This window comes from Oncorhynchus masou, chromosome 29 (genome assembly GCF_036934945.1).
Source record: "Oncorhynchus masou masou isolate Uvic2021 chromosome 29, UVic_Omas_1.1, whole genome shotgun sequence".
NCBI lineage: Eukaryota > Metazoa > Chordata > Actinopteri > Salmoniformes > Salmonidae > Oncorhynchus > Oncorhynchus masou.
In genome coordinates this window covers 8,897,734-8,924,649 of record NC_088240.1, presented here as the reverse complement: position 1 = coordinate 8,924,649, position 26,916 = coordinate 8,897,734, and the positions used below count along the sequence as shown (strand labels likewise).

Here is a 26,916-nt window from a genome sequence, read left to right as displayed (position 1 = left end):
GCTTTTGTGAACCGCTGCTTATTTGGTTGACAGTGTTAATTGACATTTGGGCGTAGACCTATTTTCAGTATGCTACAATTGGCTTTTCAAAATGAAGTCAAACCTCTGCCATCCCTCTGACCGCGGTCGCTGCCTGGTGTGATAGGATGCTTGGTATTCCACACAGCGGCTCCCACGCCCCCAGACACACACGTGGGGATCTGCGTCACGCAGTCGCGTGGGAGTGAGAGATGTAGCGAGGGAGGAGCAGCCCAACAGTAGGGGAGTTGGGTGGAACGTATAGTTAGCAGGTCCTTTATTCTAAAACTCTATTTCACGTACTCATAATTTGTTTTCTCGCCGTGAGAGAACAGAGAAGTGAAGAACGGAACGAGAGGTTGGATGAGCGGCGTGAAGAGTTCTGCAGGTAGGCTATAGATGTTTTCTTTCCTTTTCTAGCAGGGCGCAAACTTGAGACGCATCCATAGACGATCTTGGTTGGACTTTAATTGGCTAAATAATGTTGTAGACATGAAATGGCATGACCAATATCACAAAGAAGGGAGTGATAAGACTAATTGTTGATAAGCGTACCTATTGTTGATGAAGTGCACGTCCTGTAAGTGTCTTTCATTATGTTGGCACATAAACTAATTGATACGTTTTGTATGACTTTTGTATGCGGAGAGTAGAGTTGTGAACTGCTCTGCATTTGGGCAACAATGACAGTGGAAGCGGGACGGAGTTTTTAGGCTAGTCTATGAGTGGGAAACTCAAACCCATTATTCCCGGGCGCGCAGGGACACAACCGGTTGGTGTCTACACTACCCCAATGTGTTGTCACTACTCAAAACATTTGAGGAATATGAAGAAACCTGTTGCACTTAGTATATCTGAGTACAATTAATTAAAGTGATTTTGTTGTCATTACTAAAACCGAAAATTACAACAACAACAAAAACACACACAGCTGAAGTCTATTGATGCACCTGTGCGTCAACCTAATTAACATTTAAAAAAAAAACATCAAAATCCGCCAGTTTAAACGAGAGAGATCCGTTTTTTTTTGTTGTTGTTGCATGGGCTGCATCTCAATCCACCACATCCGCCTTGTCGGCCTTCAGCATCTGCAGTGGAAAGTGGCAGAGCAACAGCACTGTTTGACAGATTTGGAGATATCCAGGAAATCGGTTTTACCGGGAAAACATCTGGAGTGACTGAACCATTTGGGTTACAAACTAATATGACCCCACTATGTACTGTATTTTTTTTTTAATTCAGGTGGTTAGTAAACTATACTTGAAAATACAATTATTTTGACTTAAGTTTTTTGTTGTCATCTTTAGTGATTATAATTACTACTTCACTGTATGTCACTTAGCAAAACCAATGAATTCAACATAAGATAAATGCATCATTTTTAAACAAATATTTGTGTGTAAAAACAATTACAAGGAAAATTGTGTCTAATTAATTGACTAAATATTTCCTTTCAACTGAACTTTACTATACATTTACACACTGTTGTATGGTTGAAGAAAGAAAAGCGCATTTCTATATTAATATCAAACTATTTGCTATGCTAGGACATGTAATGGATCATTACCATTCTCACCGTTAGCCAGATCATGCCGCCACTCTTGACAGAGGCAAATGCATCAAGCTACAGTACAATGCTTGCAGCTTGACCTCCAGTTAGTGTTAGTGGAATGAGCACTGCGCTCAACAATTCCTGCTAATGAATTGAGATGAAATGCATAAATCCTTGTTCAACACTAAGACACGATCATTGAAAGTAAAATATATAAAAAAAAAAAATATATATATATATATATCTCCTAGATACAGGACAAACCCGTTACTCCTTACGATGAGGTTTTTGACTGTCTGTTCTTCATTTCTATCGGCTATAGTAGTAATGCCCACGACCCGCATGCAATATTTTTTATCAAATAATTGTTTAATATTTTTTCAGATACCAACAGGGGTCCTAAAATTCCAATATCAAATGGCTAAACTACCCCCCCCCCCCCCCCCCACACCGCCCCGCCCCCATTTTGAGAAAGTTAGAGGACGTTTACTGTAAAACTTAAATTCATAGGCGTTTATTTGCTTTCATCACTGGACACAACAGCCGCTAATTAGAGACAGGCGTCGATTTCCTGAATGCATACAGCTTTTGCTAATTTGCATAGTTAATTGTTTCATTCCAGAATTTTAATCAATTTCTTAATTTCCTGCAATAATGTGTTCACACAATGTCATGTTTCTTTTGTCTTCGTATGGCTCTATAAAAAATAGTTTTCCTTGACAGAATAATTAATTATTCTCCTCTTTTGACTGTGCATTTTCGTCAATTCTTACTTACGCCACTAGAAGGTGATCAGATGATTTCTTAGGGCTCTGTTCTCTCGAAATGGTTGATTGTTTTTTGTGCTTGCCGGTTACCTAGCGGTTCTCAGCTGTTACCAGCCAATGGCTAGCAGTTTCTTACTGCCAATAATAGAGGATGATTGCCATAATTTGTTCAAATCAAATGTTAAACCTCATAAACAATTCATGGTAATCTTGTAAACAATTCATTTAGACCAGGTGTTTATTTTTTTATGTCACCTTTATTTAACCAGGTAGGCTAGTTGAGAACATGTTCTCATTTACAACTGCGACCTGGCCAAGATAAAGCATAGCAGTGTGAACAGACAACAACACATTGCTGAAATGTATGCTGGTGCCTGGCTATGAAAAGTGACAGGCGGCTATTTGAGTTGAGTTGAATTGAAGTTTTACGGTATTTTTTTAAACCTTTGTTTAACTAGGAAAGTCAGTTAAAAAAATTCTTATTTACAATGACGGCCTAGGAAGTTGTACGGTACAAGGTTAACCTCCTTGTTCAGGGGCAGAACTACAGATTTTTACCTTGGCAGCTCAGGGATTCGATCTAGCAACCGTGCGGTTACTGGCCCACTAGGCTACCTGCCCGCTCCAGCACAGGGTATGTGCACAGCTGTCTCTGTAGTGTCCTGGGTAAGGGTGTGTGGAGGTAGACTAGGTGTGTGTGTCGCTCTCGTGTGCTGGGTTAGGCTGTGTGTAGTTAAGCAAGGTGTAAAGCTTGTTCCACGGTTTCTGACTTTGGACGGGGGAAAAAGGAAGCCCATGCAGCACCTGTCTGTCTGGATCAGGGTGACTCACAGACAGGGAGAGAAGGGGAAGGAGGGAGAGGCAGGGGCGAGAAGGAGAGAGGCAGGGACGAGAAGGAGAGAAGGGGAGAGGAGTGTGAAGAGAGAGAGAGGATATGTGGAATAGTAAGTGACTGAGAGAAAGAAGATAACAGAGAGATACTGACATTACCACCATGCTAGCTGCACTCATCCTCCTCTAGCCTTCTTGCCCTGTCCAATTGTAATTGATCTTTAATTGAGATGTCAACTGACACCATTTAGGAGTACTGGGACTCAGCCACAGAGCAGTGGGACTCAGCCACCGAGCAGTGGGACTCAGCCACCGAGCAGTGGGACTCAGCCACCGAGCAGTGGGACTCAGCCACAGAGCAGTGGGACTCAGCCACAGAGCAGTGGGACTCAGCCACAGAGCAGTGGGACTCAGCCACAGAGCAGTGGGACTCAGCCCACAGTTCGAGACTATATAGTACGGATGTTTGAATCTCAATGCTACATTCAAATCTCCCTATCATGATATCATTCAAATCTCCCTATCATGATATCATTCAAATCTCCCTACCATGATATTATTCAAATCTCCCTATCATGATATCATTCAAATCTCCCTATCATGATATCATGATATCATTCAAATCTCCCTATCATGATATCATTCAAATCTCCCTATCATGATATCATTCAAATCTCCCTATCATGATATCATTCAAATCTCCCTACCATGATATCATTCAAATCTCCCTACCATGATATCATTCAAATCTCTCTATCATGATATCATTCAAATCTCCCTATCATGATATCATTCAAATCTCCCTATCATGATATCATGATATCATTCAAATCTCCCTATCATGATATCATTCAAATCTCCCTATCATGATATCATTCAAATCTCCCTATCATGATATCATTCAAATCTCCCTAACATGCCTATCATGATATCATTCAAATCTCCCTACCATGATATCATTCAAATCTCCCTACCATGATATCATTCAAATCTCCCTATCATGATATCATTCAAATCTCCCTATCATGATATCATGATATCATTCAAATCTCCCTATCATGCCTAACATGATATCATTCAAATCTCCCTATCATGATATCATTCAAATCTCCCTACCATGATATCATTCAAATCTCCCTACCATGATATCATTCAAATCTCCCTACCATGATATCATTCAAATCTCCCTATCATGATATCATTCAAATCTCCCTATCATGATATCATGATATCATTCAAATCTCCCTATCATGATATCATTCAAATCTCCCTAACATGATATCATTCAAATCTCCCTATCATGATATCATTCAAATCTCCCTACCATGATATCATTCAAATCTCCCTATCATGATATCATTCAAATCTCCCTATCATGATATCATTCAAATCTCCCTATCATGATATCATTCAAATCTCCCTATCATGATATCATTCAAATATCCCTATCATGATATCATTCAAATCTCCCTATCATGATATCATGATATCATTCAAATCTCCCTATCATGATATCATTCAAATCTCCCTATCATGATATCATTCAAATCTCCCTACCATGATATTATTCAAATCTCCCTATCATGATATCATTCAAATCTCCCTATCATGATATCATTCAAATCTCCCTATCATGATATCATGATATCATTCAAATCTCCCTATCATGATATCATTCAAATCTCATGATATCATCAAATCTCCCTATCATGATATCATTCAAATCTCCCTATCATGATATCATTCAAATCTTCCCATGATATCATTCAAATCTCCCTATCATGATATCATTCAAATCTCCCTATCATGATATCATTCAAATCTCATGATATCATTCAAATCTCCCTATCATGATATCATTCAAATCTCCCTATCATGATATCATTCAAATCTCCCTATCATGATCATTCATGATATCATTCCCTATCATGATATCATTCAAATCTCCCTATCATGATATCATTCAAATCATGATATCATTCCTATCATGATATCATTCAAATCTCCCTATCATGATATCATTCAAATCTCCCTATCATGATATCATTCAAATCTCCCTATCATGATATCATGATATCATTCAAATCTCCCTATCATGATATCATTCAAATCTCCCTATCATGATATCATTCAAATCTCCCTATCATGATATCATTCAAATCTCCCTATCATGATATCATTCAAATCTCCCTATCATGATATCATTCAAATCTCCCTAACATGATATCATTCAAATCTCCCTATCATGATATCATTCAAATCTCCCTAACATGATATCATTCAAAATCCATCATGATATCATTCAAACCTATCATGATATCATTCAAATCTCCCTATCATGATATCATTCACATTTCCCTAACATGATATCTAATCCAATATGACACCAATGTCGATGAAATTTCAAAAATAAACCGAGCTCAATATCTAGGCATTGGATAAGAACGAGACTTCAGCATCTGTAGCCTAGTGTATAGAGCATTGGACTAGTAACCAAAAGGTTGCAAGTTCAAATCCCAGAGCTGACAAGCTACCAAATCTGTCGTTCTGCCCCTGAACAGGCTGTTAACCCACTGTTCCCAGGCTGTCATTGAAAATAAGAATTTGTTCTTAACTGACTTGCCTAGTAAATTAAAGGTAAAAAAAAACATCTATAAAGTGATCATTAAACTTGCCACCTTGTCGGACTGAAAACGTTTATGGTGCAACAGTTTTGATTAAATGTATAATATGTCGCTCTCACATGCTCATTTCTGTAAATTAAGAACCAACGATATGCTACTTTTTTTTAGCATTTCTGACTATGCTAACATCTATTTTAGCCGAAGCGCAGAGTTCTAACACTGGGTCGGTTGCTCGGCAACAACACAGTTGCTTGCACCAGACTGACAGTCATAAGAAGCCTATGTGAACTAACCTAGGATACTGTAAATAGCTAGCTACAGTGCCTTCAGAAAGTATTCATACCCCTTATTCCACATTTTGTTGTGTTACAGCCTGCATTGTAAATGGATAAAATACTTGTTTCATCTCACCCATCTGAACACAGTACCCAATAATGACTAAGTGAAAACAGAAATATGAAATACAGAAATATCTAATAGAAAAAGTACATTTCTTTGCCACATTTTTTTGCAGTATTACTTAAGGATGCACCATGCGGAAATCACTCCACCATTTCATGCTTCCTGAAATTATAACAAGCGTAATGTAAAGAATCATTGTACCATTTAAACCGTGAAATATATAGTTTTCATACCCCCCCCCCAAAAAAATCCCAGTTGTTTTGGAGTAGAAAACTGAAAGTAAAAGACACAAAAATTACATTTTAAAAACGGAAAGCATAGAAATAGAACATATCTACCACTTCTTAGACTTGCTTTTAATGAGAATTTGAGTTCTATACCTTGCATTTCTTTGTGAATATGGTCAGGTCGCCCAAAAAGTGACATATTGCAGCTTTAAGTGCCTCGTTGAACTGTACAGACGTTCTTCTTTTCACTCTGTCATTTAGGTTAGTGTTGTGGAGTAACTACATTTTCAGCTTTCTCATATCTCAACGATTAAACTCTGCAACTGTTTTAAAATCACTATGTGGCCAATGGTGAAATCTCTGAGTAGTTTCCTTCCTCTCTGGCAACTGAGTTAGGTAAGACGTCTATCTTTGTAGTGACTGGGTGTATTGATACACCATCCAGAGTGTAATTAATAACTAGGGATATTCAGCATCTGCTTTTTATTTTATTTTTTACCCATCTACCAATCAGTGCCCTATGCGAGGCATTGGAAAACCTCCCTGGTCTTTGTTGTTGAATTTGTGCTTGAAATTCACCACTCGATTGAGGGACCTTTACAGATAATTCTATGTCTGAGATTGGGTACTCATGCAAAAATCATGTTAACAACTTTTATTGAACATGGAATGATTCCATGCAACTTATTTTGTGACTTGTTACGCATATTTCTACTCCTGAACTTATTTAGGCTTGCCATAACAAAGGGTTGAATACTTACTGACTCAATACATTTCAGCTTTTAATGCTTTATTAATTAAAAAATATTCTACAAACAAAATTCCACTTTGAAATTTTGGGGTATTGTTTCTAGATCAGTGACACAAAATATCAATGTGATCAATTTTAAGGAGTGTGAATACTTTCTGCAGGTACTGTTGGTTACTTTTCCCACATGTTGTTATGTTGCAGCTCTATTGTGCATTTTTTTTTTAATTTAGTCCATTTTACATCAATCTACACACAATACCCCAAATTGACAGAGCAAAAATAGTTTTTTTTAATTTTTTGCGAATGTATTAAAAATATAAAACGGAAATACCTTATTTACATAAGTATTCAGACCCTTTGCTCAGGTGCATACTGTTTCCATTGATCATCCTTGAGATGTTTTTACAACTTCATTGGAGTCCATCTGTGGTAAATTCAATTGATTGGACATGATTTGGAAAGGCTCACACCTGTCTATTTAAGGTCCCACAGTTGACAGTGCATGTCAAAGCAAAAAGAAGTTTTCCGTAGACCTCTGAGACAGGATGTGGCAAGGAACAGATTTGGGGAAGGGTACCAAAAAATGTCTGCAGCATTGAAGGTACAAGAACACAGTATCCGCCATCATTCTTAAATGGATGAAGTTTCGAACCACCAAGACTCTTCCTGGAGCTCGCTGCCTGGCCAAACTGAGCAATCGGGCCTTGGTCAGGGAGGTGACCAAGAACCCGATGGTCACTCTGACAAAGCTCTAGAGTTCCTCTGTTGAGATGGTTCGCCTTCTGGAAGGTTCTCCCATGTATGCAGCACTCAATCATGCGTTTATGGTAGAGTGACCAGGCGTAAGCCACTTCTCAGTAAAAGGCACATGACAGCCCGCTAGGAGTTTGCCAAAAGGCACCTGAAGACTCTGACCATGAGAAACAAGATTCTCTGGTCTGATGAAACCTAGATTGAACTATTTGGCCTGAATGCCACGCATCACATCTGGAGGAAACCTGGCACCATCCCTATGGTAAAGCATGGTGGTGGTGGCAGCATCATGCTGTGGGGGTGTTTTTCAGGGACTGGGAGACTAGTCAGGATTGAGGCAAAGATGAACGGAGCAAAGCACAGAGAGATCCTTGATGAAAACCTGCTCCTGAGCGCTCAGGACCTCACACTGGGGCGAAGGTTAACCTTCCAACAGGACAGCAACCCTAAGCACACAGCCAAGACAACGCAGGAGTGACTTTGGGACAAGTCTCTGAATGTCCTTGAGTGGCCCAGCCTGAGCCTGGACCTGAACCCGATCGGACCTCTCTGGATAGACCTGAAAATAGCTGTGCAGCAATGCTCCCCATCCAACTTGACAGAGCTTGAGGGCATCTGCAGAGAAGAATGGAAGAAACTCCCCAAATACAGGTGTGCCAAGCTTGTAGCGCCATACCCAAGAAGACTCGAGGCTGTAATCGCTGCCAAAGGTGCTTCAACAAAGTACTGAGTAAAGTGTCTGAATAATTATGTAAATGTAATATATATTCAATACAGTAGCAGTGAAAAGTTTGAACACACCTTGGGTGGCAGGGTAGCCTAGTGGTTAGAGTGTTGGAATAGTAACCAAAAGGTTGCAAGTTCATATCCCCGAGCTCACAAGGTACAAAAATGTAATTTTCCCCCTGAACAGGCAGTTAACCCACTGTTCCGAGCCTGTCATTGAAAATAAGAATGTGTTCTTAATTAACTGACTTGCCCAGTTAAATAAAAGGTCAAATTTAAAAAATCCAGGGTTTTCTTTATTTTTACTATTTTCTACATTTTAGAATAATAGTGAATACAAAAAACTATAAAATAACACATGGAATCATGTCGTAATCAAAAATGTGTCAAACAAATCCAAATATACTTATTTGAGATTCCTCAAAATAACCACCCTTTGTCTTGATAACAGCTTTGCACACTCTTTGTATTCTCTCAACCAGCTTCATGAGGTGCATTTCAATTAATAGGTGTACCTTGTTAAAAGTTAATTTGGGGAATTTCTTTCCTCCTTCATGCGTTTGACTCTATCAGTTGTGTCGTGACAAGATAGAGGTGGTATAGAGAAGTTAGCTCTATTTGGTAAAAGACCAAGTCCATATTATGGCAAGAATAGCTCAAATAAGCAAAGAGAAATGACAGTCCATCATTACTTTAGGTAAGTCAATCCGGAAGAACTTTGAAAGTTTCTTCAAGTGCAGTCGCAAGAACCATCTCTGCGCTATGATGAAACTGGCTCTCATGAGAACCGCCACAGGAAAGGAAAACCCAGAGACACCTCTGCTGCAGAGGATAAGTTCATTAGAGTTACTAGCCTCAGAAATTGCAGCCCAAATAAATGATTCACAGAGTTCAGGTTACAGACACATCTCAACATAAACTGCCAGAGGAGACTAGGTGAATCAGGCCTTTGTGGTCAAATAGCTGCAAATAAACCACTACTGAAGGACACCAATGAAAATAAGAGACTTGCTTGGGCCAAGAAACACGAGCATTGGTCATTAGACAGGTGGAATCTGTCCTTTGATCTGATGAGTCCAAATTTGAGATTTTTGGTTCCAATCACTGTGTCTTTGGGAGACGCAGAATAGGTGAACGGATGATCTCTGCGTGTGGTTCCCACCTTGAAGCATGGAGGAGGTGTGATGGTGTGGGGGTGCTTTGCTGGTGACATTGTCTGTGATTTATTTAGAATTCAAAGTACACTTAACCAGCATGGCTACTACAGTATTCTGCAGCAATACGCCATACCATCTGGTTTGCGCTTAGTCCCACTATCATTTGGTTTTCAACAGGACCATGACACAACACATCTCCAGGCTGTTTGACCAAAAAGGAGAGTGATGGAGTGCTGTATCAGATATCCTGGCCTCCACAATCACCCGACCTCAACCCAATTGAGATGGTTTAGGATGTGTTGGACCGCAGAGTGAAGGAAAAGCAGCCAATAAGTGCTCAGCATATGTGTGAACTTCTTCAAGACTGTTGGAAAAGCATTCCAGGTGAAGCTGGCTGAGAGAATGCCAATAGTGTGCAAAGCTGTCATCAAAGTGGCTACTTTGAAGATTCTCAAATTGAGAAAAATATTTTGATTTGTAACTTCTTGGTGACAGGGGGCAGTATTTTCACGTCCGGATTAAATGCATGCCCAAATTCAACTGCCTGCTACTCATCCACAGAAGATAAGATATGCATATTATTAGTAGATTTGGATAAAAAACACTCTGAAGTTTCTAAAACAGTTTGAATCATGTCTGGGAGTATAACATAACTTATTTAGCAGGCGAAACCCCGAGGACAAACTATTCAGATTTTTGAAGTCTCTTTTTTCAATGGGTATTCATTGGGAATCCATTCTTGTAGTTCCTATCGCTTGCACTGGATGTCAACAGTCTTTAGCAATTGGTTGAGGTTATTCCTTTGTGTAATGAAGAAGTTTGGCCATCTTGAACGAGGGTCACTTGAAGTGTACTGTTAGATAGAGGCGCGTGACCAGAAAGCATTCTTCAGTTTGTTTTCTTCCTGTATTGAACACGGATCATCCCGTCTTCAATTTGATCGATTATTTACGTAAAAAATACCTAAAGTTGTATAACGAAAGTAGTTTGAAATGTTTTGGCAAAGTTTACTGGTAACTTTTGAGATATTTTGTAGTCACGTTGAGCTAGTTGGAACCGGTGTTTTTCTGGATCAAACGCGCCAAATAAATTGACATTTTGGATATATATCGATGGAATTAATAGAACAAAAGGACCATTTGTGATGTTTATGGAATATATTGGAGTACCAACAAAAGAAGATTGTCAAAGGTAAGGCATGAATTATATTTTTATTTCTGCGTTTTGTGTCGCGCCTGCAGGGTTGAAATATGCATTCTCTCTTTGTTTACTATGGTACATTTTCCCTGGCTTTTGGCCAGGTGGGACGCTAGCGTCCCACATATCCCAGGGAGGTTAACACTTTTTTGGTTACTACATGATTCCATATGTGTTATTTCATAGTTCCGATGTCTTTACTATTATTCTACACTGTATGAGTAGGTGTGTCCAAACTCTTCACTGGTACTCTGTATAAAGTAGCAAACATAAAAAAAAACATACACTCAATTAGTATTTGGTAGCATTGCCTTTAAGTTGTTTAACTTGGGTCAAACGTTTCAGGTAGCCTTCCACAAGCTTCCCACAATAAGTTGGGTGAATTGTGGCCCATTTCTCCTGACAGAGCTGGTGGAACTGAGTCAGGATTGTATGCCTCCTTGCTCGCACACGCTTTTTCAGTTCTGCCCATAAATGTTCTATAGGATTGAGGTCAGGGCTTTGTGATGGCCACTCCAATACCTTGACTTTGTTTTCCTTAAGCCATTTTGCCACAACTTTGGAAGAAGATTTGGGATCATTGTCCATTTGGAAGACCCGTTTGCGACCAAGCTTTAACTTCCTGACTGATGTTTTGTGATGTTGTTTCAATATTATCCACATGATTTTCCTTCATGTTCCATCAATTTTGTGAAGGGCACCAGTCCCTCCTAAGGCAAAGCACCCCCGCAACATGATGCTGCCACCCCCGTGCATCACGGTCGGGATGCTGTTCTTCGGCTTGCAAGCCTCCCCCTTTTTCCTCGAAACATAACAATGGTGATTATGGCCAAACAGTTCTATTTTTGTTTCATCAGACCAGATGACATTTCTCCAAAAAGTACCAACTTTGTCCCCATGTGAAAACTGTAGTCTGGCTTTTTTTATGTCGGTTTTGGAGCAGTGGCTTCTTCCTTGCTGAGCGGCCTTTCAGGTTATGTAGTTATAGGACTCGTTTTACTGTGGATATATATTCCTCCAGCATCTTCATAAGACTCTTTGCTGTTGTTCTGGGATTGAGTTGCACTTTTCGCACTAAAGTACGTTAATCTCTAGGAGACAGAACGCGTCTCCTTCCTGAGCGGTATGACTGCTCCGTGGTGCCATGGTGTTTATACTTGTGTACTATTGTTTGTACAGATGAACGTGGTACCTTCAGGCATTTATAAATTGTTCCCATGAATGAACCATACTTGTGGAGGTCTACACAATGTTTTTTCTGAGGTTTGATTTTCTTTTGATTTTCCCATGATGTCAAGCAAAGAGGCACTGAGTTTAAAGGTAGGCCTTGAAACACATACACAGGTACATCTCCAATTGACTGAAATTGTCAATTAGCCTATGACATTTTCTGGACTTTTCCAAGCTGTTTAAAGGCACAGTCAACATTTGTTTGTAAACGTCTGACCCACTGGAATTGTGATACATTGAATTATAAGTGAAATAATCTGTCTGTAAACAATTGTTGGAAAAATTACTTGTCATGCACAAAGTAGATGTCCTAACCGACTTGCCAAAACCATAGTTTGTTAACAAGAAATTTGTGGAGTGGTTGAAAATTAGTTTTAATGACTCCATCCTAAGTGTATGTAAACTTCTGACTTCAGCTGTAGGTAGCCAGCTAGCTAGCTAATGTTCAGTTGCTTGTCCAAAGTCCAGCAGCTAGCCTCTCTCGCTAGCCTCTCTTGCTAACAACAGTCAGCTGAATGCTAGCTAGATTTATTTGTTTTGATTTGTCACTAAGATACAGGCATCTTTCCTATCTCAGTTGCCATAGAGGAAGGAAACCACTCAGGGATTTGACAATGAAGCCAATGGTGTGTAATGGCTGTGATAGGAGAAAACTGAGGATGGATCGACAACATTGTAGTTACTCCACAATACTAACCTAATTGATAGAGTGAAAAGAAGGAAGCCTGTACATAATACAATTATTCCAAAACATGCATCCTGTTTGCAATAAGGCACTAAAGTAAAACTGCTAAAAATGTGGCAATTAACTTTAAAATTAACTTTTTGGCCACAAAGTGTTATGTTTGTGGCCAATCCAACACAACACATCATTGAGTACCACTCACCATATTTTCAAGCATGGTGGTGGCTGCATTATGTTATGGGTATGCTTGTCATTGGCAAGAACTAGGGAGTTTTTTGGGGATACATCTAAACAGAATAGTGCTATGCACAGGCAAAATCCTAGAGGAAAACCTGGTTCTGTCTGCTTTCCAACAGACACTGGGAGACAAATTCACCTTTGGACAATAACCTTAAACACAAGGCCAAAAATACACTGGATTTGCTTTCCAAGACAACATTGAATGTTCCTGAGTGGCCTAGTTACAATTCTTACTTAAATCAGCTTGAAAATATATGGCTAGACTTGAAAATAGCTGTCTAGCAATGATCAACAACCAACTTGAAAGAGCTTGAAGAATTCAAAGAAAGTTTAAAAGTGCAAATATTGTACACTCCAGGTATGCAAACCTCTTAGAGACTTACCCATAAAGACTCACAGCTGTGATCACTGCTAACTGTGATTTTAACATGTATTGACTCAGGGGTGAGAATACTTATGTAAATTTGATATTTCTCCATTTCATTTCCAATACATTTGTAAAACCTTCTAAAAACACATTTTCACTTTTTGATTATTAATTTTTGAATTCAGGCTGTAACAGGCTGCAAAATGTGGAATAAATCAAGGGGTATGAAAACTGGGATTAAGTTGATTTAAAATTGCACATTGGGATTGGCTGAAGTTTGTGTGTGTGTGTGTGTGTGTGTGTGTGTGAAATTCTCAGGGTACAACCCACTTTTTGTGCGCAGATGCAGTGCAATGTAATGCAAATGGGCCACTGTGATAGACAGCAACCTGCCTTGTTGCTCCATTTCACTCCCTACTCCCTGTCACTTTTCTCACTGGCTCTGTTGGGTAGCTAGCTATAAACTGTACTGGGGACAGGGAGTGGGGGAGGAATTCACACATACAATACATACACACACAATGGTTGACTCCATGCTGAGAGAGAGACTACTAGAATCTGAAGTCAAATGTCTACTCTTTGCTGATGATCTGGTGCTTCTGTCCCCAACAAAGGAGGGCCTGCAGTAGCAATTAGATCTTCTGCACAGATTCTGTCAGACCTGGGCCCTGACAGTAAGTTTCAGTAAGACAAAAATAATGGTGTTCCAAAAAAGTTGCCAGGACCACAAATACAAATTCCAACTAGATACCATTGCCCTAGAGCACACAAAAAAAACAATACATACCTCGGCCTTAACATCAGTGCAACAGGTTACTACCACAAAGCTGCGAGAGGTAGAGAGAGAGAGAGAGAGAGAGTAAAATATTTTAAAGAGCATAAACCAATAGTGAACAGGATAACATTATATTGATCTACAATGCCTAACGGATCTAAAGAGAGAGAGAGCGAGCAACTACGTGTGCTGAAGAGTATGTATGATGTGTAACTCTCCTTGGTCTCCAGGAGTGTTGCATGCTGGGATGGGTGCAGAGCTGCCTCTCTGTGTCTGCATGCTCCACTGCTTCATCTTCTCTATCCCTCTAATCTACAGGACATTAGAAGTGTATATATCCGGTATATTTTTGCTGTGTTTTTTTATATTCATAGATCATTTATGATTTATTTATTGTTCAGGTGTTTCACTGCTGAAATTGACTTTGTATTTCTGGAGTTTGAATATGAACAATTTATTTGTATTATGTGCATGTGGCTGGTTTTATAATTTCATAGTGGTTTTCACAGTGTTAAGACTATCCCTTCTCAGACTTCACATACCATGTTATGCCATCATTTTTATGACTGTTAAAGTATATGGCAATACTGTGTGTGTGTGTGTGTTCTGTCAGGTATGTTGGCAGCATTGAAACTAAGTTGTCAGTGTGTTCTGTCAGGGATGGCGGCGGTGTTACCCAGGACCCTGGGGGAGCTCCAGCTCTACAGGATTCTCCAGAGGGCCAACCTGCTGTCTTACTACGGGGCCTTCATCCAGCAGGGCGGCGACGACGTGCAGCAGCTGTGTGAGGCGGCCGAGGAGGAGTTCCTGGAGATCATGGCCCTGGTGGGCATGGCCAGCAAGCCCCTCCATGTTAGGAGGCTCCAGAAGGCCCTGCGAGACTGGGTCACCAACCCGGCCCTGTTCAACCAGCCCCTGGCCTCTCTCCCTGTCTGCAGCATCCCCGTCTACAAGCTGGAAGCTAACGGTAATTCCAAGGCTAGCGCCCACGTCACGGTGCCCACTCTCTCACTGGCGGCGGAATGTGTGGGGGAGCCCATGAGGGGTGCGGTGGCGTCAGGGGTGGGGGGCGAGGGACGAGGATGTTCGGCCTCTGGGTCTCCAGTTCAGATTGGTAGCGAACCTCGTTTCTGGGGCTCCTTGTCCTCTCGCGGCGGGGGAGCGGAGAGCGAGCGAAGCCTGTCCCCTGCTGAGACCCTGGGTCTGGGTTCTCCTTCGCCGCCGTCCCCCCGCTGCGAGGAGGTACTAGATGCTGCAGCGTTGAGGTCGCTGGCAGAGTGCGTGGAGCGGCTGGCCCAGGCGCTGCCCCGGACCGACCCGTCCGAGGTGAAGGAGGGGCTGCGGGGCAACAAGAAGCTGTCCAAGGTGATCTGCCACATCCTGGACATGGAGGAGGAGGACCCGAGGAGGGCAGAAGAGATACGCAAGTACAGCGCAATCTACGGACGCTTTGACTCCAAGAGGAAGGATGGCAAGCACTTCACGCTTCACGAGGTAGATGGGGAAAGGGGTTTTGTGTGCATGTCTGTTTGTGTCTGTTTGTCTGTGTGTGGCATCAGTGTGCAAAAAAGTAACATTTTCAGATATTTGGGAACTTGATTGTTGTTATTCAACTTTCCCGAAATTGAGAACTCGTTATAACAATGACCCTCCAACTCCTCTTCTTCCCCTCCTCTCCTCCTCCTCCCCCTTCTCTGTGTCAAGCTGACAGTGAATGAGGCAGCAGCTCAGTTGTGTATGAAGGAGGTCTCCCTGCTGACCAGGAGAGAAGAGTTGTTTGGTCTGGCTAGACAGGTCTCTCGCGAGGTCACCTACAAGTACACCTACAGGACTAGCAAGTGAGAACACACACACACACACACACACACACACACACACTGAAAGTAGTGTGATTTCGTAAGCAGTCCAAGCATCAGGAGGATGATTGGAAAAACTTTCAATGTGTATAAAGGTAATCCTCCTAATGGGTCATACATACATACATACATACATACATACATACATACATACATACATACATACATACATACATACATACATACATACATACATACATACATACATACATACATACATACATACATACATACATACATACATACATACATACATACATACAGTGGGGCAAAAAAGTATTTAGTCAGCCAACAATTGTGCATGTTCTCCCGCTTAAAAAGATGAGAGACCTGTAATTTTCATCATAGGTACACTTCAACTATGACAGACAAAATGAGAAAAAAAATCCAGAAAATCACATTGTATGATTTTTAATGAATGTATTTGCAAATTATGGTGGAAAATAAGCATTTGGTCACCTGCAAACAAGCACGATTTCTGGCTCTCACAGACCTGTAACTTCTTCTTTAAGAGGCTCCTCTGTCCTCCACTCGTTACCTGTATTAATGGCACCTGTTTGAACTTGTTATCAGTATAAAATACACCTGTCCTCAACCTCAAACAGTCACTATATATACAGTGCCTTGCGAAAGTATTCGGCCCCCTTGAACTTTGCGAACTTTTGCCACATTTCAGGATTCAAACATAAAGATATAAAACTGTATTTTTTTGTGAAGAATCAACAACAAGTGGGACACAATCATGAAGTGGAACGACATTTATTGGATATTTTAAACTTTTTTAACAAATCAAAACTGAAGAATTGGGCGTGCAAAATTATTCAGCCCCCTTAAGTTAATACTTTGTAGCGCCACCTTTTGCTGCAATTACAGCTGTAAGTCGCTTGGGGTATGTCTCTATCAGTTTTGCACATCGAGAGACTGAAATTTTTTCCCATTCCTCCTTGCAAAACAGCTCGAGCTCAGTGAGGTTGGATGGAGAGCATTTGTGAACAGCAGTTTTCAGTTCTTTCCACAGATTCTCGATTGGATTCAGGTATGGACTTTGACTTGGCCATTCTAACACCTGGATATGTTTATTTTTGAACCATTCCATTGTAGATTATGCTTTATGTTTTGGATCATTGTCTTGTTGGAAGACAAATCTCCGTCCCAGTCTCAGGTCTTTTGCAGACTCCATCAGGTTTTCTTCCAGAATGGTCCTGTATTTGGCTCCATCCATCTTCCCATCAATTTTAACCATCTTCCCTGTCCCTGCTGAAGAAAAGCAGGCCCAAACCATGATGCTGCCACCACCATGTTTGACAGTGGGGATGGTGTGTTCAGCGTGATGAGCTGTGTTGCTTTTACGCCAAACATAACGTTTTGCATTGTTGCCAAAAAGTTCAATTTTGGTTTCATCTGACCAGAGCACCTTCTTCCACATGTTTGGTGTGTCTCCCAGGTGGCTTGTGGCAAACTTTAAACAACACTTTTTATGGATATCTTTAAGAAATGGCTTTCTTCTTGCCACTCTTCCATAAAGGCCAGATTTGTGCAATATACGACTGATTGTTGTCCTATGGACAGAGTCTCCCACCTCAGCTGTAGATCTCTGCAGTTCATCCAGAGTGATCATGGGCCTCTTGGCTGCATCTCTGATCAGTCTTCTCCTTGTATGAGCTGAAAGTTTAGAGGGACGGCCAGGTCTTGGTAGATTTGCAGTGGTCTGATACTCATTCCATTTCAATATTATCGCTTGCACAGTGCTCCTTGGGATGTTTAAAGCTTGGGAAATATTTTTGTATCCAAATCCGGCTTTAAACTTCTTCACAACAGTATCTCGGACCTGCCTGGTGTGTTCCTTGTTCTTCATGATGCTCTCTGCGCTTTTAACGGACCTCTGAGAGCATCACAGTGCAGGTGCATTTATACGAAGACTTTATTACACACAGGTGGATTGTATTTATCATCATTAGTCATTTAGGTCAACATTGGATCATTCAGAGATCCTCACTGAACTTCTGGAGAGAGTTTGCTGCACTGAAAGTAAAGGGGCTGAATAATTTTGCACGCCCAATTTTTCAGTTTTTGATTTGTTAAAAAAGTTTGAAATATCCAATAAATGTCGTTCCACTTCATGATTGCGTCCCACTTGTTGTTGATTCTTCACAAAAAAATACAGTTTTATATCTTTATGTTTGAAGCCTGAAATGTGGCAAAAGGTCGCAAAGTTCAAGGGGGCCGAATACTTTCGCAAGGCACTGTGTGTATATATATATATATATATATATATATACAGTTCAAGTTGGAAGTTTACATACACTTAGGTTGGAGTCATTAAAACTTGTTTATCAACCACTCCACAAATTTCTTGTTAACAAACTATAGTTTTGGCAAGTCGGTTAGGACATCTACTTCGTGCATGACACAAGTCATTTTTCCAACAATTCCAGTAGGTCAGAAGTTTACAAACATTATGTTGACTGTGCCTTTAAACAGCTTGGAAAATTCCAGAAAATGGTGTGATGGCTTTAGAAGCTTCTGATAGGCTAATTTGAGTCAATTGGAGGTGTACCTGTGGATGTATTTCAAGGCCTACCTTCGAACTTAGTGTCTTTTTGCTTGACATCATGGGAAAATCAAAAGAAATCAGCCAAGACCTCAGAAGAAAATAGTAGACCTCCACAAGTCTGGTTCATCCTTGGGAGCAATTTTCAAATGCATGAAGGTATCACGTTCATCTGTACAAACAATAGTACGCAGGTATAAACACCATGGGACCAGGCAGCAGTCATACCGGTCAGGAAGGAGATGCCTTCTGTCTCCTGGAGATGAACGTTCTTTGGTGCGAAAAGTGCAAATCAACAGCAAAGGACCTTGTGAAGATGCTGGAGGAAACAGGTACAAAAGTATCTATATCCACAGTAAAACAAATCCTATATCGACATAAACTGAAAGGCCACTCAGCAAGGAAGAAGCCACTGCTCCAAAACCGCCATAAAAAAGCCAGACTACAGTTTGCAACTGCACATGGGGACAAAGACTGTAGTTTTTTGGAGAAATCTCCTCTGGTCTGATGAAACAGAAATAGAGCTGTGTGGCCATAATGACCATCGTTATGGTTGGAGGGGAAAGGGGGGGCTTCCAAGCCCAAAAACACCATCCCAGTTGTGAAGCATGGGGGTGGCATCATCATCGTGTTGTTGGGGTGCTTTTCTGCAGGAGGGACTGGTGCACTTCACAAAATAGATGGCATAATGAGGGGTGAAAGTATGTGGATATATTGCAACATAAGCAACATCTCAAGACATCATTCAGGAAGTTAAAGCTTGGTCGCAAATGGGTCTTCCAGATGAACAATGAGCCCAAACATACTTCCAAAGTTGTGGAAAAATGGCTTAAGGAAACAAAGTCAAGGTATTAGTGGCCATCACAAAGCCCTGACCTCAAGCCTATAGAAAATGTGTGGGCAGTACTGAAAAAGCATGCACGAGCAAGGAGGCCTACTTATTTTTTTTACCTTTATTTAACTAGGCAAGTCAGTTAAGAACAAATTCTTATTTTCAATGACGGCCTAGGAACTGTGGGTTAACTGCCTGTTCAGGGGCAGGACGACAGATTTGTATCTTGTCAGCTCGGGGGTTTGAACTTGCAACCTTCCGGTTACTAGCCCAACACTCTGATTACTAGCCCAACTCTCTAACCACTAGGCTACCCTGCTGCTACAAACCTGACTCGGTTACACCAGCTCTGTCAGGCGGAATGGGCCAAAATTCTCCAACTGAACAATTTAAAGGCAATGCTACCAAATACTCATTGAGTGTATGTAAACTTCTGACCCACTGGGAATGTGATGAAAGAAATAAAAGCTGAAATAAATCATTCTCTCTACTATTATTCTGACATTTTACATTCTTAAAAGAAAGTGGTGATCCTAACTGACCTAAAACAGGGAATTTTTACTGGGATTAAATGTCAGGAATTCTGCAAAACAGAGTTTAAATGTATTTGGCTAAGGTGTATGTAAACTTCCGACTTCAACTGTAAAATTTATTTAATAAGAATATTTCATTCATTCAGATCTAGGATGTGTTATTTTAGTGTTCCCTTTATTTTTTTGAGCAGTGTATATATATATTTATAGAAAAGAGGATTAGAAATTATGCGAGTAATGTCATTTGATACTCTAATTCTATATTCTAATTTCATAGCTGATCAATCCCTGATCAAATACTTTTATTTGACAGCATTGCCTTCTCATGACTGGTCCTTGAGAATAAAGTTGAAGTAGAAAATACCACATGAGTTATTTAAGTATAAAATCTCATGTTCCATCTTGGAAGTTGCCAGATTGCTTGTGCCAGCCACTCCTTCTTTACTCCTTCTTGATGACAGAGGTTTTAATCAGACATGCAGGTGCTTCCTGGCTGGCAACCACGACGACGGAAAATTCCACCCAACGCCTGTGTCTTTCTCACTTCTTCGCGTCGTGACGTTGTTGCATGTTGATTCATAAATAATTATTTTTATGGGACGGACATTGTCCCCGCTTCCACCATCCTTTTGGCTTAGTTGATGTAACCTGAATGTTTCAATTATTAAAATGATTATTATTATTTCAATTTATTAAAAAATAATCACTGATTTTACATTTTTTTTCATAACATTAAATGCACTATGCATTAATGTGGGTTAAATGTGGGTTAAATGCTGTGATAAAACAGAATAAATCGATTAATAGAAGTCCCATGTAGTAACTGTCCATTAGTGCTTATCACTTATTAACCGTCATTTATCCAAATACAATGTTTGTCACATGCGTCGAATACAACAGGTACTGTGAAGCCCTTAACCAACAATGCAGTTTTAAGAAAAATAAAGAGTTAAGAAAATATTTACTAAATAAACTCAAGTTAAAAAAATATATAATAATAAAATAAAGTAACACGGTAAAATAACAACAATGAGGCAATAATGTACAGGGCTTTTCACAATTACTTAAAATATTTCAGTTGTGTATATTACAGTTGATGACTTTATTATTTCATTCCAAGTCAACATCTCATCTATATAGAGCTGCTGTCTATGCTGTTTGACAAAATCACTATTATGTAGTTCTTTAAAGTAAATAAGGAATACTATTATGACTATTACTACTATTATGACTGCTGAATACCAAACTGTCAATCAATTAGATCATGTATGTTCAGTTAGAGATACCTCGCAAAGCAACTGCTCTCTATCCCTCTCCATTGCACACTATTCTCCCTCTCTTTCTCCGTCTTCCCCACACTAACTTAATGTGACAGGTGTAAAAGAAACAGACTGGACAAGTAGGCGCGCAATGGATTATGGTCATATATCGGTGAACATATCGGAATCGGACGATATTAGCTAAAAATGCCAACATCGGTATTGGCCCGACGTCAATAATAACTCCGATGTTATAAACCGATGTCAAAGCTGCCGTGCATACCTATAATGTAGTTACATGACGTAATGATGCCACGTAAAATGTTGCGCTACACGTGCAACACGGCATTCCTCACCTAGCCCACAATGTCTGCTGTGTGGATCGAGCAGTCAACAAGTCCAGCAGTCATTTGAAAGAGTAAGAACATTTCAGTGAGACAACTCAAAAGCGGAATCCATTAAAGCCAAGATAATGGAATTCATTCCCCTTGACAATGAACCGTTCTCTGTCGTGGGTGAGGTTGTCTTTCGCCGACTGGTCGAGCACCCGTACACACTACCAAGTGTGCTATTATTCAGATGTTGCCCTACCGGAGTTGAACGGTAATGGCGTCACTGCTATTAGCTTCATGAAATACATACTATGGAATGCTGTTTCGGTCTTTGTGTGTCAAAAAAAAGTAACACTGTAAAAGCTGTACAAAAAGGTCTGCAAACACCGGCCACGAACGATGTTTACAATAACTCATTGGTAATAAAGCATAATTTGTTCAACCACAACTTCTTGGGTAGCTAGCTTTAGCTTGGTACCTAGCTAGCACCAATACAACCAGCCTGAAAACAATGACCAGTAGAAACTGCAGTCATTTTCATTATTCTTAGCAATGATTTAGGAATCCTTGTGAGTAAATATTAGCTAGGTTGCTACTTGTTGTTCGCCTATTGAAATTGAACTTCAGTTCATGAAAGTAAATAGCTAGCCAGCTACTTAACCCTGTTGCCCAAATCTAAGGTCATCTGGCTAGTGAGGCTCAACCAGACTGGGTTATGTGTTGTGAAGCAAGCCACAATAAGAATTAGGCACAATAGTGGAATTTCTGGTTTGCCTTCAAAATAAAATGTATGTCATTGAAAGGGGACGCAAATGAATACAAATAGTATAATTATGCCATACTTTTATTTTGAAGGCTAACCGCAAAGTCCACTATTGTGACAAATCCTTATTGTGGCTAACTTCACATAGATGGGTCCGACCACCATTAATCAAATAAGAACTGTCTTATAAATTAGGGTTATTTTAGATGATGACACCTAGCTAGATAGTTAGCTAGCTAACTATAGCTACTGAAGCAGATTATGTTGTTATTGTCAGGACCCGGTTACGAACCTGGGTCTCCGGAGTGAGAAACAGTCACTTAACCAACTGAGCCACGAATAGTCAGCAGAACCCAGAAGATGAGGCAGACACAGCAGTACTTAAGACGGTGTATTTAATAAAGTAAAAAAGGAGAAGTCCTTCAATACAAAAATGGCAAATCCAAAAGGTGGTAGGAATAGCACAAAAAAGCCTCAAGAGATACTCAAAAACAAAATTCCACAAGAGCATCCACCGGAATCGACAAGAATACACAGAACACTAGGGCTGGGTGCTAACATACAAACACAGAGCACAGAACTGAGGGAAACTAAGGGTTCAAATACAATCAGGGAAAACGAGGCACAGGTGCAAATAATAATGGGGAACAAGGGAAAAAACATAAGGTCAAAAAGCACAATGGGGGCATCTAGTGACCAAAACCCGGAACAACCCTGGCCAAATCCTGACAGTTATGCTATATTTTAGGGGAAGAACATTGTTTGCATCCATGAGCTAGCTAGCTTTTTAATGACCAGCACTGTAGGTGCGCGAGACAACTTTACCTGCATCATGACATATGTATTAATGAATTGTTGTAACATATGAAATACGAGTGATAGTGTAATAACTATGTAAAAACTGTACAAAGGCGTTAAATTGTGTGACGTGTAGTCATATTCAGGTCCTGATTGAGTGGCAACCACAACCACGTAAAATTCCACCCAGCGCCGTGTGTCTTTCTCACTTCTTAGTGTTATTTGACATGTATCTTTTTTGACACGCAAAACCACAACCGCGTTCCATAGCAAAGACCCAAACGGCGTTCCATAGCAAAGACCCACACGGCGTTCCATAGCCAAGACCCAAACGGCGTTCCATAGCCAAGACCCACACGGCGTTCCATAGCCAAGACCCACACGGCGTTCCATAGCCAAGACCCACACGGCGTTCCATAGCCAAGACCCACACGGCGTTCCATAGCCAAGACCCACACGGCGTTCCATAGCCAAGACCCACACGGCGTTCCATAGCCAAGACCCACACGGCGTTCCATAGCCAAGACCCACACGCCGTTCCATAGCCAACACCCACACGCCGTTCCATAGCCAAGACCCACACGCCGTTCCATAGCCATGTATATAGAATATTGACCTGTTGGAAACTACAACTCCCTACTACATTGCCCAGTTCGGGCTTGGTCTGATTATCTCTAAAAAAACTGAGCATTATGTGCATTGAGCTTGCAAAATTGTTCAAATAAAATGGAATTCTAATAATTTAACCAACATTGGTCAATTAGTTGTTTAACAAAAAATAACTGACATTTCGGTTAATCGGATTAAATGGGCATGTTTGGATAGTGAAATCTGTACATTTGTTTTTGAAGTGGGCTTTATGGCAAGAATGGGAAAGGGGGATACATAGTCAGTTGTTCAACTGAATGCATTCAACTGAAATGTGTCTTCCTGCATTTAACCCAACCCCTCTGAATCAGAGAGGTGCGCGGTGCTACCTTAATTGATGTCCACGTCATGGGCGTCTGGGGAGCAGTTGTTGTTGGGGGTTAACTGCCTTGCTCAAGGGTGGAACGGCACATTTTTCCACCTTGCCGGTATTGCGTCATTGGTGTTGCACCATAAATTAAAAATAAATAAATCAGCATTTGACAATATTTTACAGGAGTTTTCATATGTACCATTTTTCCTTTAGGCATTATAGATCCTTTAGGGATTACCAGATCCTTTAGGGATTACCAGATCCTTTAGGGATTACCAGATCCTTTAGGGATTAACAGATCCTTTAGGGATTACCAGGTCATTTAGGGATTACCAGGTCCTTTAGGGATTAACAGATCCTTTAGGGATTACCAGATCCTTTAGGGATTAACAGATCCTTTAGGGATTACCAGATCCTTTAGGGATTACCAGATCCTTTAGGGATTACCAGGTCCTTTAGGGATTAACAGATCCTTTAGGGATTACCAGATCCTTTAGGGATTACCAGATCCTTTAGGGATTAACAGATCCTTTAGGCATTATAGATCAATATAATGTTATCCTGTTCACTATTTGAAGGTTTATGCTATTTAAAATGTTCCTCTCTCTCTCTGGTCTCTCCCTCTCTCTCTGGTCTCTCCCTCTCTCTCTCTGGTCTCTCCCTCTCTCTCTCTCTCTGGTCTCTCCCTCTCTCTCTCTCTCTGGTCTCTCCCTCTCTCTCTCTCTCTGGTCTCTCCCTCTCTCTATCTGGTCTCTCCCTCTCTCTATCTGGCCTCTCCCTCTCTCTATCTGGTCTGGTTTCTCTCTCTGGTTTCTGTCTCTCCCTCTCTCTCTCTGGGCTCTCTCGTTCTGGTCTCTCTCTTTCTTTCTTTCTTTCTTTCTTTCTTTCTTTCTTTCTTTCTTTCTTTCTTTCTTTCTTTCTTTCTTTCTTTCTTTCTTTCTTTCTTTCTTTCTTTCTTTCTTTCTTTCTTTCTTTCTTTCTTTCTGGTTTCTCTCTCTCTCTCTCTCTCTCTCTCTCTCTCTCTCTCTCTCTGGTCTCTGTCTCTCCCTCTCTCTCTCTTTCTTTCTGGTCTCCCCCTAAAACACTCTCTGGTCTCTCTCTCTCTCTCAATCTCCTGTAGGTCTCGATGTTGTGACAGAGATGATCCTTCTCACAAGATGATCAAAACAGAGGTGAGCTCATCTCTTTCCTCTCACACCGCATGTTCTGATGAGCACCACGTTTGTCTATATATAATTTAAAGCTCATTCCTACATCTTCAGTTTCCTAACAACTTGTGTGTTAGTATATTAAAAAGGGTTAATCCATTAACAATCTGATTCCCACAGACAGACAGACAGACAGACAGACAGACAGACAGACAGACAGACAGACAGACAGACAGACAGACAGACAGACAGTGCATGGTTCTGGCTGGGTGTGTTCAGCGCCTTAATGTTTACTTAGCTGACAGGCAGCCAGCTTGGCTGTGTGGGCGTGGCTCGAATGAGAGGGAGCGTGTCCCTCAAGACTACTGGGTGTCATAATGTAAGTGAGCACTCAAAGTTCACTGCAATAAGAACTTTCTCTGTCGAATCAGGTCACCTCCTCCGCACCTTAAGTCACGCCCTAAGAATCCACATTGAGCGACTGACACACCTCCTTGCATCCCCTCCTTGTCTTTAGAAGTGCGTCAGACGCTGCGTAGTAGGGCCTTGTCTGTCAGTGTGTCAATGCCTCTATTTCCATTCCTCACAGTGTAGTGCAGCTGTTGAGTAAAGAGTTTCCCCAGAAACTCCTCTGAATTGTTCTGAGCTGTTGAGTAAAGAGTGGCTTTGTGTAGTGAGCTGTGTGAGATCGTGGCAGCTGTTCATTCATCTCTCTCCAGTGGTTCGTTTGATGACGGTCCAAACCTCTGTGAGTGATCAAACTCCACGCATCCACAGTACAGGGGTGGGCCAGGGTAGGACCAGCTAGGTAGCAGACACACTCCCCCATCTCCTTCCTCCTGTTTCTCAATCATTTGGGGCAGTCACATTGCAGAACTTTGTAGAACACATATACAGAGTTATTTGTTTGAAGGGAAAGGGGGAATACCTAATCAGTTGTACAACTAAATGCAATTAACTGAAATGTGTCTTCATGCATGTAACCCAACACCTCTGAATCAGAGAAGTGCGGGGGAGGGGGGGGGGGGGCTGCCTTAATCGACATCCACATCTTCGGCGCACGGGGAACAGACTGAATGAATGAATGTTTTGGAGTGGATTCTTTTCAAAGGACATATGTTTTCTGTAACTTATTGGAGTCTACTGAAGACCCAGTTTGTTACATACATTAAACACATTTTCCTTAAAACAACTTTTGGAGTTGTTTTCATTTTGAGGCACTTTTCTCTTGCTCAAGGGCCAATTGTTCTCACGACCTGGTGGTTTTCTTTTGACTGTACATGACTGTGTGTCCTTCTTGAGAAGTTTTACATATTTACCACAACAAAGGAGTTAACGACCGACCGAGTTCTAAAATGAATCCCCACCCACCTGCCTTCCTGCTGCTGTTTCAGTCCTCTCCATACCACACATACACACTGCCGCCACCCTCCCATTAAGGGCCAGGCACACGCCCATGTGGACTCTAACAACAGAAATGCCCAAATGAGTGCAGTCGCGCCTACCCATATGCCTGATGACATCACCATGTGGGCGCTCTCTGAATCACCCAAACCCATACACTTGCACAGTTGAGTTGTC

The 26,916-nt window shown here is 40.9% G+C and overlaps 1 protein-coding gene across 1 annotated transcript in view; it reads left to right on the top strand.

The window, feature by feature from the left end:
• The first annotated feature begins 242 nt into the window (after positions 1-242).
• Positions 243-26,916, top strand: part of LOC135518961 (NGFI-A-binding protein 1-like) — a 48,199-nt gene continuing 21,525 nt past the window's right edge. Inside the window, exons 1-4 of the mRNA XM_064943945.1 lie at positions 243-406; positions 14,961-15,796; positions 16,007-16,140; positions 25,308-25,359. Coding sequence (XP_064800017.1) covers positions 382-406; positions 14,961-15,796; positions 16,007-16,140; positions 25,308-25,359 — 1,047 coding nt within the window. The 5' untranslated portion in view covers positions 243-381. The remainder of the gene's footprint in view (positions 407-14,960; positions 15,797-16,006; positions 16,141-25,307; positions 25,360-26,916) is intronic.